This window comes from Orbicella faveolata, unplaced genomic scaffold (assembly GCF_042242905.1).
Source record: "Orbicella faveolata isolate gen_17 unplaced genomic scaffold, um_ofav_v1 contig_34, whole genome shotgun sequence".
In the NCBI taxonomy this organism is placed as follows: Eukaryota; Metazoa; Cnidaria; class Anthozoa; order Scleractinia; family Merulinidae; genus Orbicella; species Orbicella faveolata.
In genome coordinates, this window is record NW_028301563.1 from 17535001 (window position 1) to 17547693 (window position 12693).

The 12693-nt window shown below is 39.4% G+C and overlaps 1 protein-coding gene across 1 annotated transcript in view; it reads left to right on the top strand.

Moving 5' to 3' along the window:
* LOC110053403 (uncharacterized) overlaps nt 1-6086 on the top strand; it is a 34487-nt gene extending 28401 nt beyond the window's left edge. Inside the window, exon 7 of the mRNA XM_020759626.2 lies at nt 5527-6086. Coding sequence (XP_020615285.1) covers nt 5527-5846 — 320 coding nt within the window. The 3' untranslated portion in view covers nt 5847-6086. The remainder of the gene's footprint in view (nt 1-5526) is intronic.
* Nucleotides 6087-12693: the final 6607 nt, after the last annotated feature.

Below are 12693 nucleotides of genomic sequence, written 5' to 3' on the forward strand. Positions count from 1 at the left end.
ACTGCTACCGACAGAAACCGCCCGATTGTTGACATCTGATGATCCTGGAAGCTGATTTACACTTGCTTGTGTTAAAGAGAGGGAATCTATTTGATGAGAACTGTGACGGAGTCCAATATTTTGATAATTGTTGTCACTAAGATGATAACTTATAAGTTTCCTCGTGGTGTTCTGCTCAGGATGCATGACAGAGCAGCCGATGGTGTTTTTCACTTAGCGATTTCAGCTTTACTTAAGACTCGGCAAACTTTGATTGTTTTTCACTAGTGCCCGTCAAGGTTACCGGCTGGTAAGTCAAAAACGACTTCTATAGAAATTTTATTAAGAAAAAATCCCTAAACTTCTAGCTACTCGGAATTAAATTTACTTCTCTTACTGTTTTTAATCGGCTTTCATCGTTTCAATGCGCTTGAATTTTCCAAGCCGGGCTCTTCCTAATTTGCACAATCCGTAATCTGCCCGTGGGGGTTACGGCTGCATAATGACCGCTCAGATTTCGCTCTTAGCCAATCAGAGCGCGCGTTATATCGGCCACAAGCCAAAGCCATATAATAAGTATGCTTATTATTAAAATTACGGCTGCATACGTGTATGCAAACGAACAATTGCGTCTGTGTTTCGATGTTTTAGTCGTTATTCTGTGTTTCACCTCGGAAAATTATACTAAGGCAATTATTCGCCTCAGGCTCAGTGAACATCGGTGAGTATTCACATCGACTTTGTCTCGTTGATTATCCACCAATGTTCACTTCGCCTTCGGCGAATAATTGTTAAACATAGATTTAACCAAGCCTTAGGCGGAACTCCTGATTGTAAAAATTAACCATAATGGAAAAAGAGGACTTTTCCCTTGATCAGAAACTCAAACTTATCCATTTTGAGCATGCAATTGTTCAGCGTGTGGTTTCATTATTAATTTTTTTTCCAGTGAAATTTTAACAAACTATACCCAATAACCGTGTCAAAGATTGTAGAAATTATGTATGCAATCAAGAGATTATCAAGGGAAGAGAGAAAATCCTCCATATAAACCCTCTTCAGTTATTTTTAGACATGGTATCCAGTTCTTCCGAGGATGTTATTTGCGCAATGCATGGGCAGCCAAAGCGACTTTCTCTAAACTACTGAGCCTCAACGGCAACGAGTGCAATGGCTGTGTAAGCATGCGTTATATTTCTTTGTTCATTTCTCTTCCGTTCTTTACAAAAACAACAACTTTCTTTACAAAACAACAACATTTTGACGCTGTCTCACAAATACTTCTTGGGATATTTTGCATTGTACTCGTTTGTCTACTCATTTCTCTGGCAGTCATTCAGGGTTTATTATTTATTCAGGGAACATCCGTCTCCTATTTGAACTCCTATTAAAGTTTCGAAATGTATTAAACATAGCGAGAGTGCCGGGTGTGATTAGAATATCAAAGAAGTCATCCCCATAGCGTTGTAGATTTTCCTTCGCTTTGAAACGAAAAGAAACGAAAAACAAGCTGGTCCTTCACGAAAACATTCACGAAACACGCAAGTAACATCCGCGGAAGAACTGGGAACCACGTCTAAAAATAATTTAAGAGGGATTACCTTGGGTATAAGGCCTATATGGAGGATTCACTCTCTTACCTTGATAATCTCTTGGCGCAATATGTCAAGGACTTTCTAAGAGACGAAAGAAAAGTCCACAATGCGTCAGTCTCCCACTGTCAGACGTAAGCGCTCTCGCCGCCAAATTAAACTTGCCAACATTCAGCTAGAACATTCTTCTGTCATTTGTCTTTCCAGTTGCTCCTTATCTACCGACGAGATATCTGTCCTTTCACGTGGGGTCACATTCTGCCTTACACCATGACATATCAACTGGTCGGAAGTTTCAGCCGACATTTACGACTTTTCACGAGGCTTGCGACTAGCAGAGTATCTTTTTGACGAAAACATCAGTATCCCCACAGCTAAAGAACACGACTCATCTTTCCATACCAAAAGTACTTGGAAATCCCCCAACGACAGAGAACGAGCCCTCAACTCCCTTTTAGACGCTGTTAAACTTGACATAGCCACGTGTAAACCCAAAACTATTTCTGATAACCTTACTGTTACAGAACGACAGGCCATACACAAACTCAAACAACGACAAGATATAATTATGGAACACGCTGACAAAGGTTCCGTTACTGTTATTATGGACAAAACCTGGTAAATCGACGAACTCAACAGTCAACTTACTGACACCAAATTCTACCAGCGCCTAAACGAAGACATTACTGCCGACATAGATCGATGAATTACCAAATTTTCTAACGTATGGGGCTCTGCTTGTTCGCCTTCGGTGCGCAGGATCGCTGCTAATATTTAACTTTTACAGTGTAATTATGCTTTGAAAAGAAGAGAAACCAACTTGTGGATTTGCTTTCATTTTTATTCATGGAGCAAATATCACATTTATTTGGATCAATTCGACTTTTTTCCCCATCTTTTGCGAGATATCAGTTTTCCAGGTGACTTCAAAACAGGCTAATTCGACTTGGGAGACTGTGAAATTTAGCCATAAATGTCGGAAGCTGTCAATCACAGTGTTTTTATTTCAACAAGCTAAATGATTTACATGCAAAAGTTTTACCCTTTCTGGATATTTTCTGGGGCTCTGAACTTATCAAATACCTATTGCTAAGCACCGGAATATGTTAAGCGTGACATGCCTATAGTTAAAAGCTATTTTCTCAAATGTGGGGCCTGATCTAGGATCGATTCAATGAAAATTCAAAAGTATTAACATCACTGTAAAAACTTATAGAATAAGATTTGTGGGAACTTTGCATCGCGCGCCGTAAAGAGCTCCACGAATTTGCCAATTATTCGCCATTTTGACGGGAAACAAAGATAACGGCAAGATCAGTGCACCTATCCCTTAACCAGAGGATCAGAAACAATGTCGGCAACGAACTTTAACAAGTTCTTTTCATCAATTGCAAAGAATCTATGCAGCGTCTTCAAAGACCATACCTTGCCAAGAATTTTAGCCCCCAGAGTTAACAATGACTTTACTCTGCAAGAAGTTAGCGCCAGTTTCGTGCGCCATGAGCTGTCAAAGCTAAAATCATCCAAAGCTACCGGGCTTGACAAAATCCCCGCAAAACTCCTCAAAGACGCATCCTCTGTAATAGCCAAGCCAATCACTTATCTCATAAACCTCACAATTTCGTCTGGCGAAATCCCATCTCAGTGGAAGGAGGCTAAAGTAACTCCCATTTTTAAGGCAGGAAAAAAGGATGACGAGAACAACTATCGTCCGATTTCAGTTCTCCCCCTCGTTTCCAAGGTCATGGAACGTGCGGTCCAAGTTCAACTGTTAGCATTTTTTGAGGTTAACAAAGTTCTATCGGTATATCAATCCGGCTTCCGTAAGAAGCATTCTACCGAAACCGCGGTTGTCCACTTGGTTGATCATATATTAGAACACATGGACAAACAACAGTTGACTGGCGCTGCCTTATTGACTTAAAAAAGGCTTTTGATCTTGTTGACCACAAATGTCTCCTTCACAAGCTAGAGCACTATGGAGTTAGAGGGCACAGTCTCGGCTGGTTCAGAAACTATCTCACCACCCGCTCACAGCGAGTTCAATATGGAAAGGAGTTATCATCCAGCCTTCCTCTCGACTTCGGTGTTCCTCAGGGTTCCTTGTTGGGGCCTCTATTATTTGTGATACACATAAACGATTTGCCTCAATGTTTACTGCACTCGTCGATTAGCATGTATGCGGATGACACTGTTATCTATTATTCTGGATCTGAGGTTAGCAACATCAGGGAAAATTTACAAGAAGACCTGAACCGTGTTGAGCAGTGGTTGGTGAACAGTAAGCTAATACTAAACCAGAGCAAAACCAAAGGGTTACTCTTTGGAACAAGACAACTGCTGATAACCACCTCAGACTTTGTCCTGCAGATTCAAAGCAAGGACATAGAGAGAGTGACGAAGTTCACTTACCTTGGGACTATGCTCGATGAACAGCTTCACTGGAAAGAGCATATAGACACTACTTGTAAAAACGTTATTAAGCGTCTAGGACTTCTAGCATGCATACGATCTTGCCTCACTCTTAAAGCAGCGAAGTGTGTCTACAATACCCTTATTGAGCCAATCTTAAGTTATACTGACACTGCTTGGGGTGAACTGTCTGTTGGCTCCAGCAAAAGTCTGCAGCGGTTGCAAAACCGTGCTGCCCGTATCATTCTCAAGCGTGACTCTTCTAGAGATACTTTTATATTTTAGGGTGGACTGACTTAGAAACGAACCGTAAAATCCACAAATGTGTTTTAGTTTTTAAATGTTTGCATAACTTAGTTCCTCAGTATTTAAGTAACTATTTCATTAGGAACTATAATGTACATGGTTACAACACTCGAAGGAAGGCTGACCTCCATCTACCCAAACCCAAACTTAGCCTTGGCAAACGTACTTTTAGATTTTCTGGCACAGCCCTTTTTAATTCACTACCTTGTAAAATCCAACAAGCTGTATCACTCTCCTCTTTTGAAAATCTTGTCAAAGCCCATTTTATTTATAGCACCTAATTTATGATATCTATTTTTTTCCCCTACCAGTTCATGCTTGTAACTCGTTTCAATTTTTCAAACTCTTTTTATATAACTATTTCAACTACTAGACGTTAGTTTTTTTTTTTTAACTTTATTTTTATAACTATTTTATACTATTAGACGTGTTATATTTTTAGAAATTGTATTTAGCAGAGCCCCTCTGGATACCAGCCACTGTGCTGAATGGGCCACCCTGCATAAACAAAGTTTTACCTACCTACCTACCTAATCAATTTACATGAACCGTAACACAACGCCGGCGAATTTGAAAAGATCTGAAAACGGAGGTTTCACTCTGACAACGCATCAAATGTCTGCCGTCCACACTACGTTGGAGGATTTAAAAGCGCAACAATCGCCGGTCATTTTGGGTTTGTGTTTGAGGCAAACTCGTTCAGGGAAATCAAATGATTATCGTGGCCTAATTGTTTTCGAAAAGCTCCTTCAGTCAATATGTTTTCCGTCCACTCAAAAACGAAAAGCCGACGTAATCAAATTCCTCCGGTTTGAAAAGCGTTTTCAAAAACGTTCCGTTTTCGTGACGGATTGGGAATGAATTGACTCTCGCAAAAAAATGATAAAAAGGAAAAACGAATTGATCCAAATAAATTCGATTTTTGTTCATTGGATCAGATATAATGGTTGACGTTCGTTGAAAAATGAGGCCAATCGGTGAAGGTCCGAAATTTGCCCTATCAGTTCTTACACGGACAGCCTTTTAAATCTATGATACTCCTAGTCCAATCAGTTTTTCAAACCTTGGATTAATAACAAGAATTCAAAGGTACTGACTTAGCATGCAATGTACTGGTTGTAGCTGACTACACAGAACGTCGTAACATTTTCAACCTCTAGTTATAAGGCTTTAAGTTCTTAGTCTTTTTTTTTTTGTCATCAATTAACTGGTGAAATTTTTTGTTGTTGTTTACCAGAGTCCAGTAGTTATGGTTCCACTTCCAATGCGTTCATATTTTCACTCCGCCACAAAGAAGGTCTTAGACCATTCAAGAGCATGGTGGATAAATCGAGATATGCAGTTTACAGGTACCCAAGTTATGGTCCAACATTTGGTGGAGGGTATGGTGGACGGCATGACATCTACCTTGCTGACAATGCCAACAGTAACAATAATTCCCACACAAACTTTGGCCACGCTTACTCTGTCCCAAGTGAAGTAAACGACAGTAGCACGATCCTGGCGGGAACTCACTACTTCTCAGCTGATGAGATGGAGGTGTTTTATCTTGGTTGATTTATCCTTTTATCCTTTCATTCACGGTCTCAACTAATTTAGAATATAACAACGTCATAAACAAGCGATCAGAACGGATTAGGTTAAGTTTTTGTTTACCTTCTTTTTTGTTCTCCAAGGGACACTTTCACGATATATTCGCTTACAGCTGTTATAAAGTCACAAAATGGTCCCTCAATTTTTGTAATAAGAACTTAATTAGTTCTAACTAAATGATTAAAAACAATGTCTTGAAGAGAGTCCACTCTGCAGCAACATTTTTGCAACATTTTTGCAAAACTTGAACGATTTTCTAGCCAAACCTTTGAAAAACTGACATCCTGACGCTTTTTCAAAAATCCATATCGCAATCCGTTTCCATCCGTCCTCGCCACCGTTAGCCATCCTCACTTCCTAATGGGTTTTAATCATTTGTCGAATACTGCTCTACAAAATAAAACCATTATTGTTCAGCCTCCAATGATCGATATACGTTTTTGAAATTTCCAAAATCATGCTAAAAATAATGACAATGTCCCGTTAAGTTGTTTGAAAACTATTACAAATAATATACTTAACCAATTTATTTTAATTTTGACCACACTAATGACTTAGACTTAACATGTTGTCATTAGTTATTTGGTCTTTTATGTGTTTATATGAGTAGTTTTGATTTGTGATATATTCTTTTCTTTGCTTTTTTGGTGGGTGGTGGGGGGGGGGGGGGGGGGAGGAGATGTGTACCTGCTATGGCTATCGCGTTGGACGCTGAATTTTTCTATCCCGATAAGGGACTGGCTGGGATAATTACCGGCAAACTCTTTAAAATGCAACCTACCCAAATGTCAGCTATAGAGTATAACCTTGGGGTACTTTCTTGTCGTGACGGTTTGGCATACTTACATGCGTCTCATGCGACATAAACAAGGATAAACTCTGACGATTATAAACATTTTAATTCGCTCTGTAGGCGAGATAATATCGGCAATCCAGCGGCGTTAGTGAACTCAGGCTTATATCACCAGCCAATAGTTGAGAGATTTCACCAGCCAGTTCGTAGTTAAAGATGGTGTTTTGACCCTAGGGGCTCTTTAATTTATTATTATTATTATTATTATTATTATTATTATTATTATTATTTTAAGTCCGTAAAGTCTTGCCGCTTTTAACTTCTGGTGCCGAGTTCAATCCATGAGCCTAAGGCAGTCATTATTATTATTATTATTATTATTATTATTATTATTATTGCTATTTGTGATGAATTAGGGCATTTAATTTCTTTTCAAATGTTATTGCTAATTCTTTTGATGGTTAAATTTATTGATACCTTCATAATTCAATGATTAGCAAATTAATAACAATACATGTTATTAACTACTTATTAACCGAGAGTGAGGTCTTTACGGAAAAATTTAATCAGAGACCTGGCCGCAATGACCGAGCGATAGCGAGGTCAATACGGCAAGGCCGAAATTTGAGACTTTCCAGTAAAGACCTTACTCTCGGTTAATAAGTAATTTATTTTTATGGCCTTTAAGAAACAAAAACAAAACAAACAAATGAGCCATTCTTTAAAGTGCACACTTACCTGGCCATACATTCATTGTTTCCAACCGCATAACTTAGGTGAACTACAATGAATTCGCTGTTATCCTGACGTTTTATTTCATCGTTTTCAGTTACTACAATTTTCATGAAAACAGCAACATTCTTTTTTTAAAAAAAAATTCCTTTCGCTTTGTTTTAGCAGGCCAGTAAACGGCCCGTATGCATTACGAGACAGGGTTGGCGGAGCCGTTGGGGGGGAGGGAAATACTGTAAAGCCCCCCCCCCTCCCCCTCAATAATATTATTACAAATATCTCCAGATCCCCTACTAGTTGGCGCCTCTGGCGCTCGGTTGTAAACCCCGCCAATTCAAAATAGGTTCCGCCATCCCTACGAGAGAACGGCGCTCTAGAAATAGCCAATCAGAGCGCACGTTATATCGGCTACAAGCACAAGCCTTATAATGAATACATACGTAGGTAACATCCGTAACATATTTGTTGTAAATTAACAGAGAATTGCGCTCGAAAGTACGTATCTTTCATTAAAGCTTCCCTAATGTAGCTTTTAGGGAAATAGAATGGCCGTTGAAAAGTCTGGATATTTGTGGCGGCTAGCAGCCGTTTTCAGTATAATTCTTTACCCGTATTTCAGGAGTGTATTTATGGCATTCATTTCAAAACGAATAACACGATTTTATCGACCCAAACACAATATTTATATGCGTTTCTTGGTGTCCCACACTAAATGCCGCATTTTTGTTTCTCTGCATTTAATCTTAATATTTAATTGTGATATCTTTCACCAATTTATAGCAGCAACGAATATATACTTGCCCGAGGAAACTTTTCTTTTGTTAAGATATGTTCAAAACAGTAGCCGTAACACAAAGTTCCGAGGATACAGCAGCAAGTTCTGTCCGTAGACAGCCTAGAGATCAAGCTTTAATCACAATGTTTTAACTGTAAAGTAACCGTCTCTTAATTAGCGGATATTTGACTAAGCTAAATTGACGTTAAGAAAATAGTGAATGAAATATAAAACGTAAATAAGTAAAGGACTGGTGTATCATGCCGTGGAGTTCCGAAAGTGACAATGCCCCACCTTAAAGCCAAGCAGCAATTTCTTTCGGCGCTTTAATAGGTTCCGAATTTTATTAACTCAAGAAGTCAGTTCTAGCTCAGATGGAAACTGGAAATTTTAAAGTTAGGTTAACATTTTTGCACCTGAATAGTTTCTCTTACATGCAGGTAGATTCTCCCCTTCAATTGTGACAATCATTTATAAACAAGGCTTCTGAAGAATAACTTACACCGAGAATAACAGAGATTGTACTTGTAGACTTGCCACAAATCGACCTCATAAATTTCAGGGTAGAATAGCTAAGTGGGAGAAGTGAACTGCGAGATTGGCATTGTGAAGGTCGCGAAGTGGCCGAGCGAGCGACGAAGGATTGTTGCTTGGTCGAAATTCTAGTGCAGCATGAGATCATTACATTGATAAGACAGGTTTATAACACCGAGTCGATTATGCTGGGATGTCATTTCCATTTGTAACCAATGATATTTGTAAATATATTCAGTTTTGAAGTTGTGTAATGTAATGGTTTGATGAACGTAATAAAATTCCTTAAAATTCCTTATAAAATATTGCACAGGAAATGTGTTGAATTTGAGTTTACTGCAGGCATAAATTCTTCGATGAGGACTGTTCGTGTTTTTCTATATTTCGCCTCCTCCCGATCCACAGCCTTATTACCTCTTAACTAAGAGGATATTCTATCTGTCTTGGCCGGGGTTTAGGATACTTTTGCTTTGTGGTTTACATGAAACTGTTCTCCTTTCAGTTTCCAATTTTGGCTATAGAAGATTTGCCAAATTCTGTTGTGCCCCCTATCTTACAATCACCGAAACAAGAGCAGGTTGGAATTAAGGTATAAGTAATTTAAACCGTTCGATAAAGCGACCTTCGCATGACGCCTCATCCAACGACTCTCAGGGAAATGTTTTGACCAAATTGATGGCCTTTAATACCATTTCAGAGTCGGAGAACCTAAGATGAAAGACAGGAGGGTGAAGGAGAATTAACTAAATTTCGAGACGACTTTAACATTTGCGATGGGCGAATCCTTCAGTGGCCTCGTTTGGCTGGGATCACTCAGCGTCGGGGCAGCAGTGTGCAGACTGCAGTGTGCATTTTGTACTGACCGTATATAAAACATAAACACGACAGAGTGCGTAGAAAAGAATTTCAAACACGCTTTATATCTCTAACGCGATCTGCTTTGTTACTAAGATATCAAGAGGGTTCCTATTGGTTTCCTTCTTGTCTCTCGCCACAATCATGGAGCTCCGTGACCGTCAGGTCGTGCACCTTTCCTGTGCTCGTTGCTTATGTACACACAAAGAACATGGAGCGACAGTCACTTCAGAACTGAAAACCCAAAATAGTTTAAATCCGACGTACTAAATCCTTACTTGCCTCAGCAAAGTGGCTGACCAGTCTAGTTCCCGATATTCCGCTTCCCCTCTCAAAAGGTTTCTTTGACGGTGCGGAAAATCTGCTAAGCGATGTGAGCGTAGGCACCGGGCTACGCGAAGGGCGACAGTCGATCCATTTCATTCAGCGATTAGGCTCACGTCATCACCTAAAAAAATTCAGCCGAGGCAAAAAAGACGGGGGGATGGGGAAGGGGGGAAGGGAACGGCCTCTTTGACTCTTGCATGTTGACATAAGAGGGACCACACACATGAGAAATGTCTCAAAACAACAGTCTGATTTCCTTGCATACGGCTGACGCGCCTGAAATTTGAATTGACCAATCAGGATTCAGTAGGCGGGAAAAACTTTACTGTCCTAACGTCAATAGGACAACCACAGGACTTTGGAGGGCATATAGTTTATTTGTGGCCCGAGTAGCATCATTTGCGCCCAAGCGGAGCGAGGGCCCAAATGATGCTACGAGGGACACAAATAAACTATATGCCCGACAAAAGTAATTTGATTATCATTATTATCAATACACAAGGCCAAATCGTACAAATTCATTTAAATTAATAAGAAAAAAATGCTTAACAGAGATGTAGCACGAAGCTAAGATGTGGAAAGTTGTTGCTACATTACGATCAGCTAAACAAGAGCCAAATAAAATTCCTTTCTGTATACAATAAAAGTCAAATGTAATCTAGTTTCAAAAAGATTAGTAACAATGATTAGCAAAATAATCAAATGACTGCCTTGTAAGCTCCCGCCATCCCTCTCTGCCGCGGCGAATAAAAGGAAAACACTTCTCCTCATCTTTCCAAACGCCGTCCGTGTTCTGCCCTTCCATGAGGTATCTATTCAATTTCTACCTGTCTCCTAATGGATGATTTGTGTTCTGGTCTCGCATCGTTTTCTTTCGTAAATAACTTGGCCTTCGCTTCAAACATTTTGATGGCAGACATGAATTCGCTGTCTTGAAAAATGCTTATGTTTCGGCTGAGTGCAGCACAGGTTAGATGGCGATGAATGGCCGCTCTAATTCCAGTCAATACACTTGGAGTAATGCTTGGCCTTTCTCTGTTTTCCTTTTAGCGAAGACCTTTCGCAGAATTTCACTCAAGTCCGTTGGACTTAAGACTTAAGCTTACTGTTTTGAGATCCACTGTAATTTATCTTTCCTCACACCATTTCTCGAACTTTTTGATTCCCCGCTCATTTGCTTTCTTGGTTTTTCGCTTGAGTTTTTTGCTCAATTTCATCCAGTTGCTCGTTGTCTAAGTCCGGGAAGCTCAAGTCAGCCAACATTTGAGTTAAGTGATCAAAATGCAATCTTTTGCTGTATGATATTCTCTGTATCATGCAAAATAAAATGGTGGTTGTTGTTGTTGTTGTTGTTGTATTAAAGTCGACTGCACCCATTGAGCACATGGGTGAGGAGAGGCACCGTGAGAGTGAAGTGTCTTGTATGTCTCCCGGCCATAGCTCGTACCCGGATCTCTAGCCTGGTGTAGAAAGCAGCAGTCCAAGATTAACATACAGTGCTACGATGGGGGAAACGGAGTCCAAATTTAGTTTTCTTGAACTTAAGCTCTCTGTAACATTCACTTCCCTGTCTAAGCAATAAAACGTTCGACTCTTTAATACTCAATATAAGGCGTTAAGATGTTATGACTAAAATTCGGCATGTCGCTCGTGCTCTTCAGTATGTGATACGGACACCGCAAATTCCAACAACACTGATTTTGTCGTATGCATTATATATACACCCAAAGGTGCTACTAAATTTCGCATTCAATCCGCATGAACGCAAATTTTATTGCAGCAGATAAAGTTCGGAGCGCTTTCCTCTTGGGAGTAAAACTCAACAGATTATGTTATCATTATCATTATCATTATCATTATCGTTATCGTTATCGTTATCGTTATCGTTATCGTTATCGTTATCGTTATCGTTATCGTTATCGTTATCGTTATCGTTATCGTTATCGTTATCGTTATCGTTATCGTTATCGTTATCGTTATCATTATTATTATTTTACTTTTTATTTATTTATTTATTTATTTATTTTTTAAGTGTGTCTCGATTTCCGGCCGCATCGGACGGTCGCCTCATACCCTGCTATATAGAATAAGAAACGTATAACAATAATGAAGCCTTATGTTCAATGTTCGTAAGAATTTTTCAGAGGATTTTAATCCATATGATTTAATAATGTGAAAAGCATTGCCCGTTTCTTCGGAAAAGCTAAATAGAGTAAGCAAGCAAGCAAACAAGCGAGTAAGTAATTAAGTAAGTAAGAAAAGTAACTTTATTTTACCAGGCTGATATCTATAGGGGCCCTGGGAAATACTCAGTAGCGAGATTTCATTAAAAAAAAAATAAAACGGTGTTAGCGGTGTTTCAGCATGGGAAGCTGAAAACTTTGCCCACAATTTGAGGGTATTTAGTAAACCTGCCTCTAACAAAGCTTTCCCGCAGCAAGAACTCAAAAATGGTTGCTAAACAGCCACGATAGAGGAACGTTTCTAGAATGTTCCAGGCAACACAAGCTGCCATGAATGCTCCCTCGCGGGCTGTGAAATTTCCCGATTTTAGTTTTGTTCTCAGGTAGTTCTCAAGGCTTCTCGGGCGAATAACATACTATTCGAAAACTTGCTGTCAAAATAATTGCATTCAGATAGCTTTTAGAAAAAAAGAAAATAACTGTATATTTATTATCGTTTGGTTGTTTAAGCAAGCTAGTTACTACAAGGTGGCCTCTGCCTGTGTTCCCAGTTTATGACAGTCTCTTAATTGTTCTGCGCTTTGACATATCGCCTGCTGATAAATGCACCAG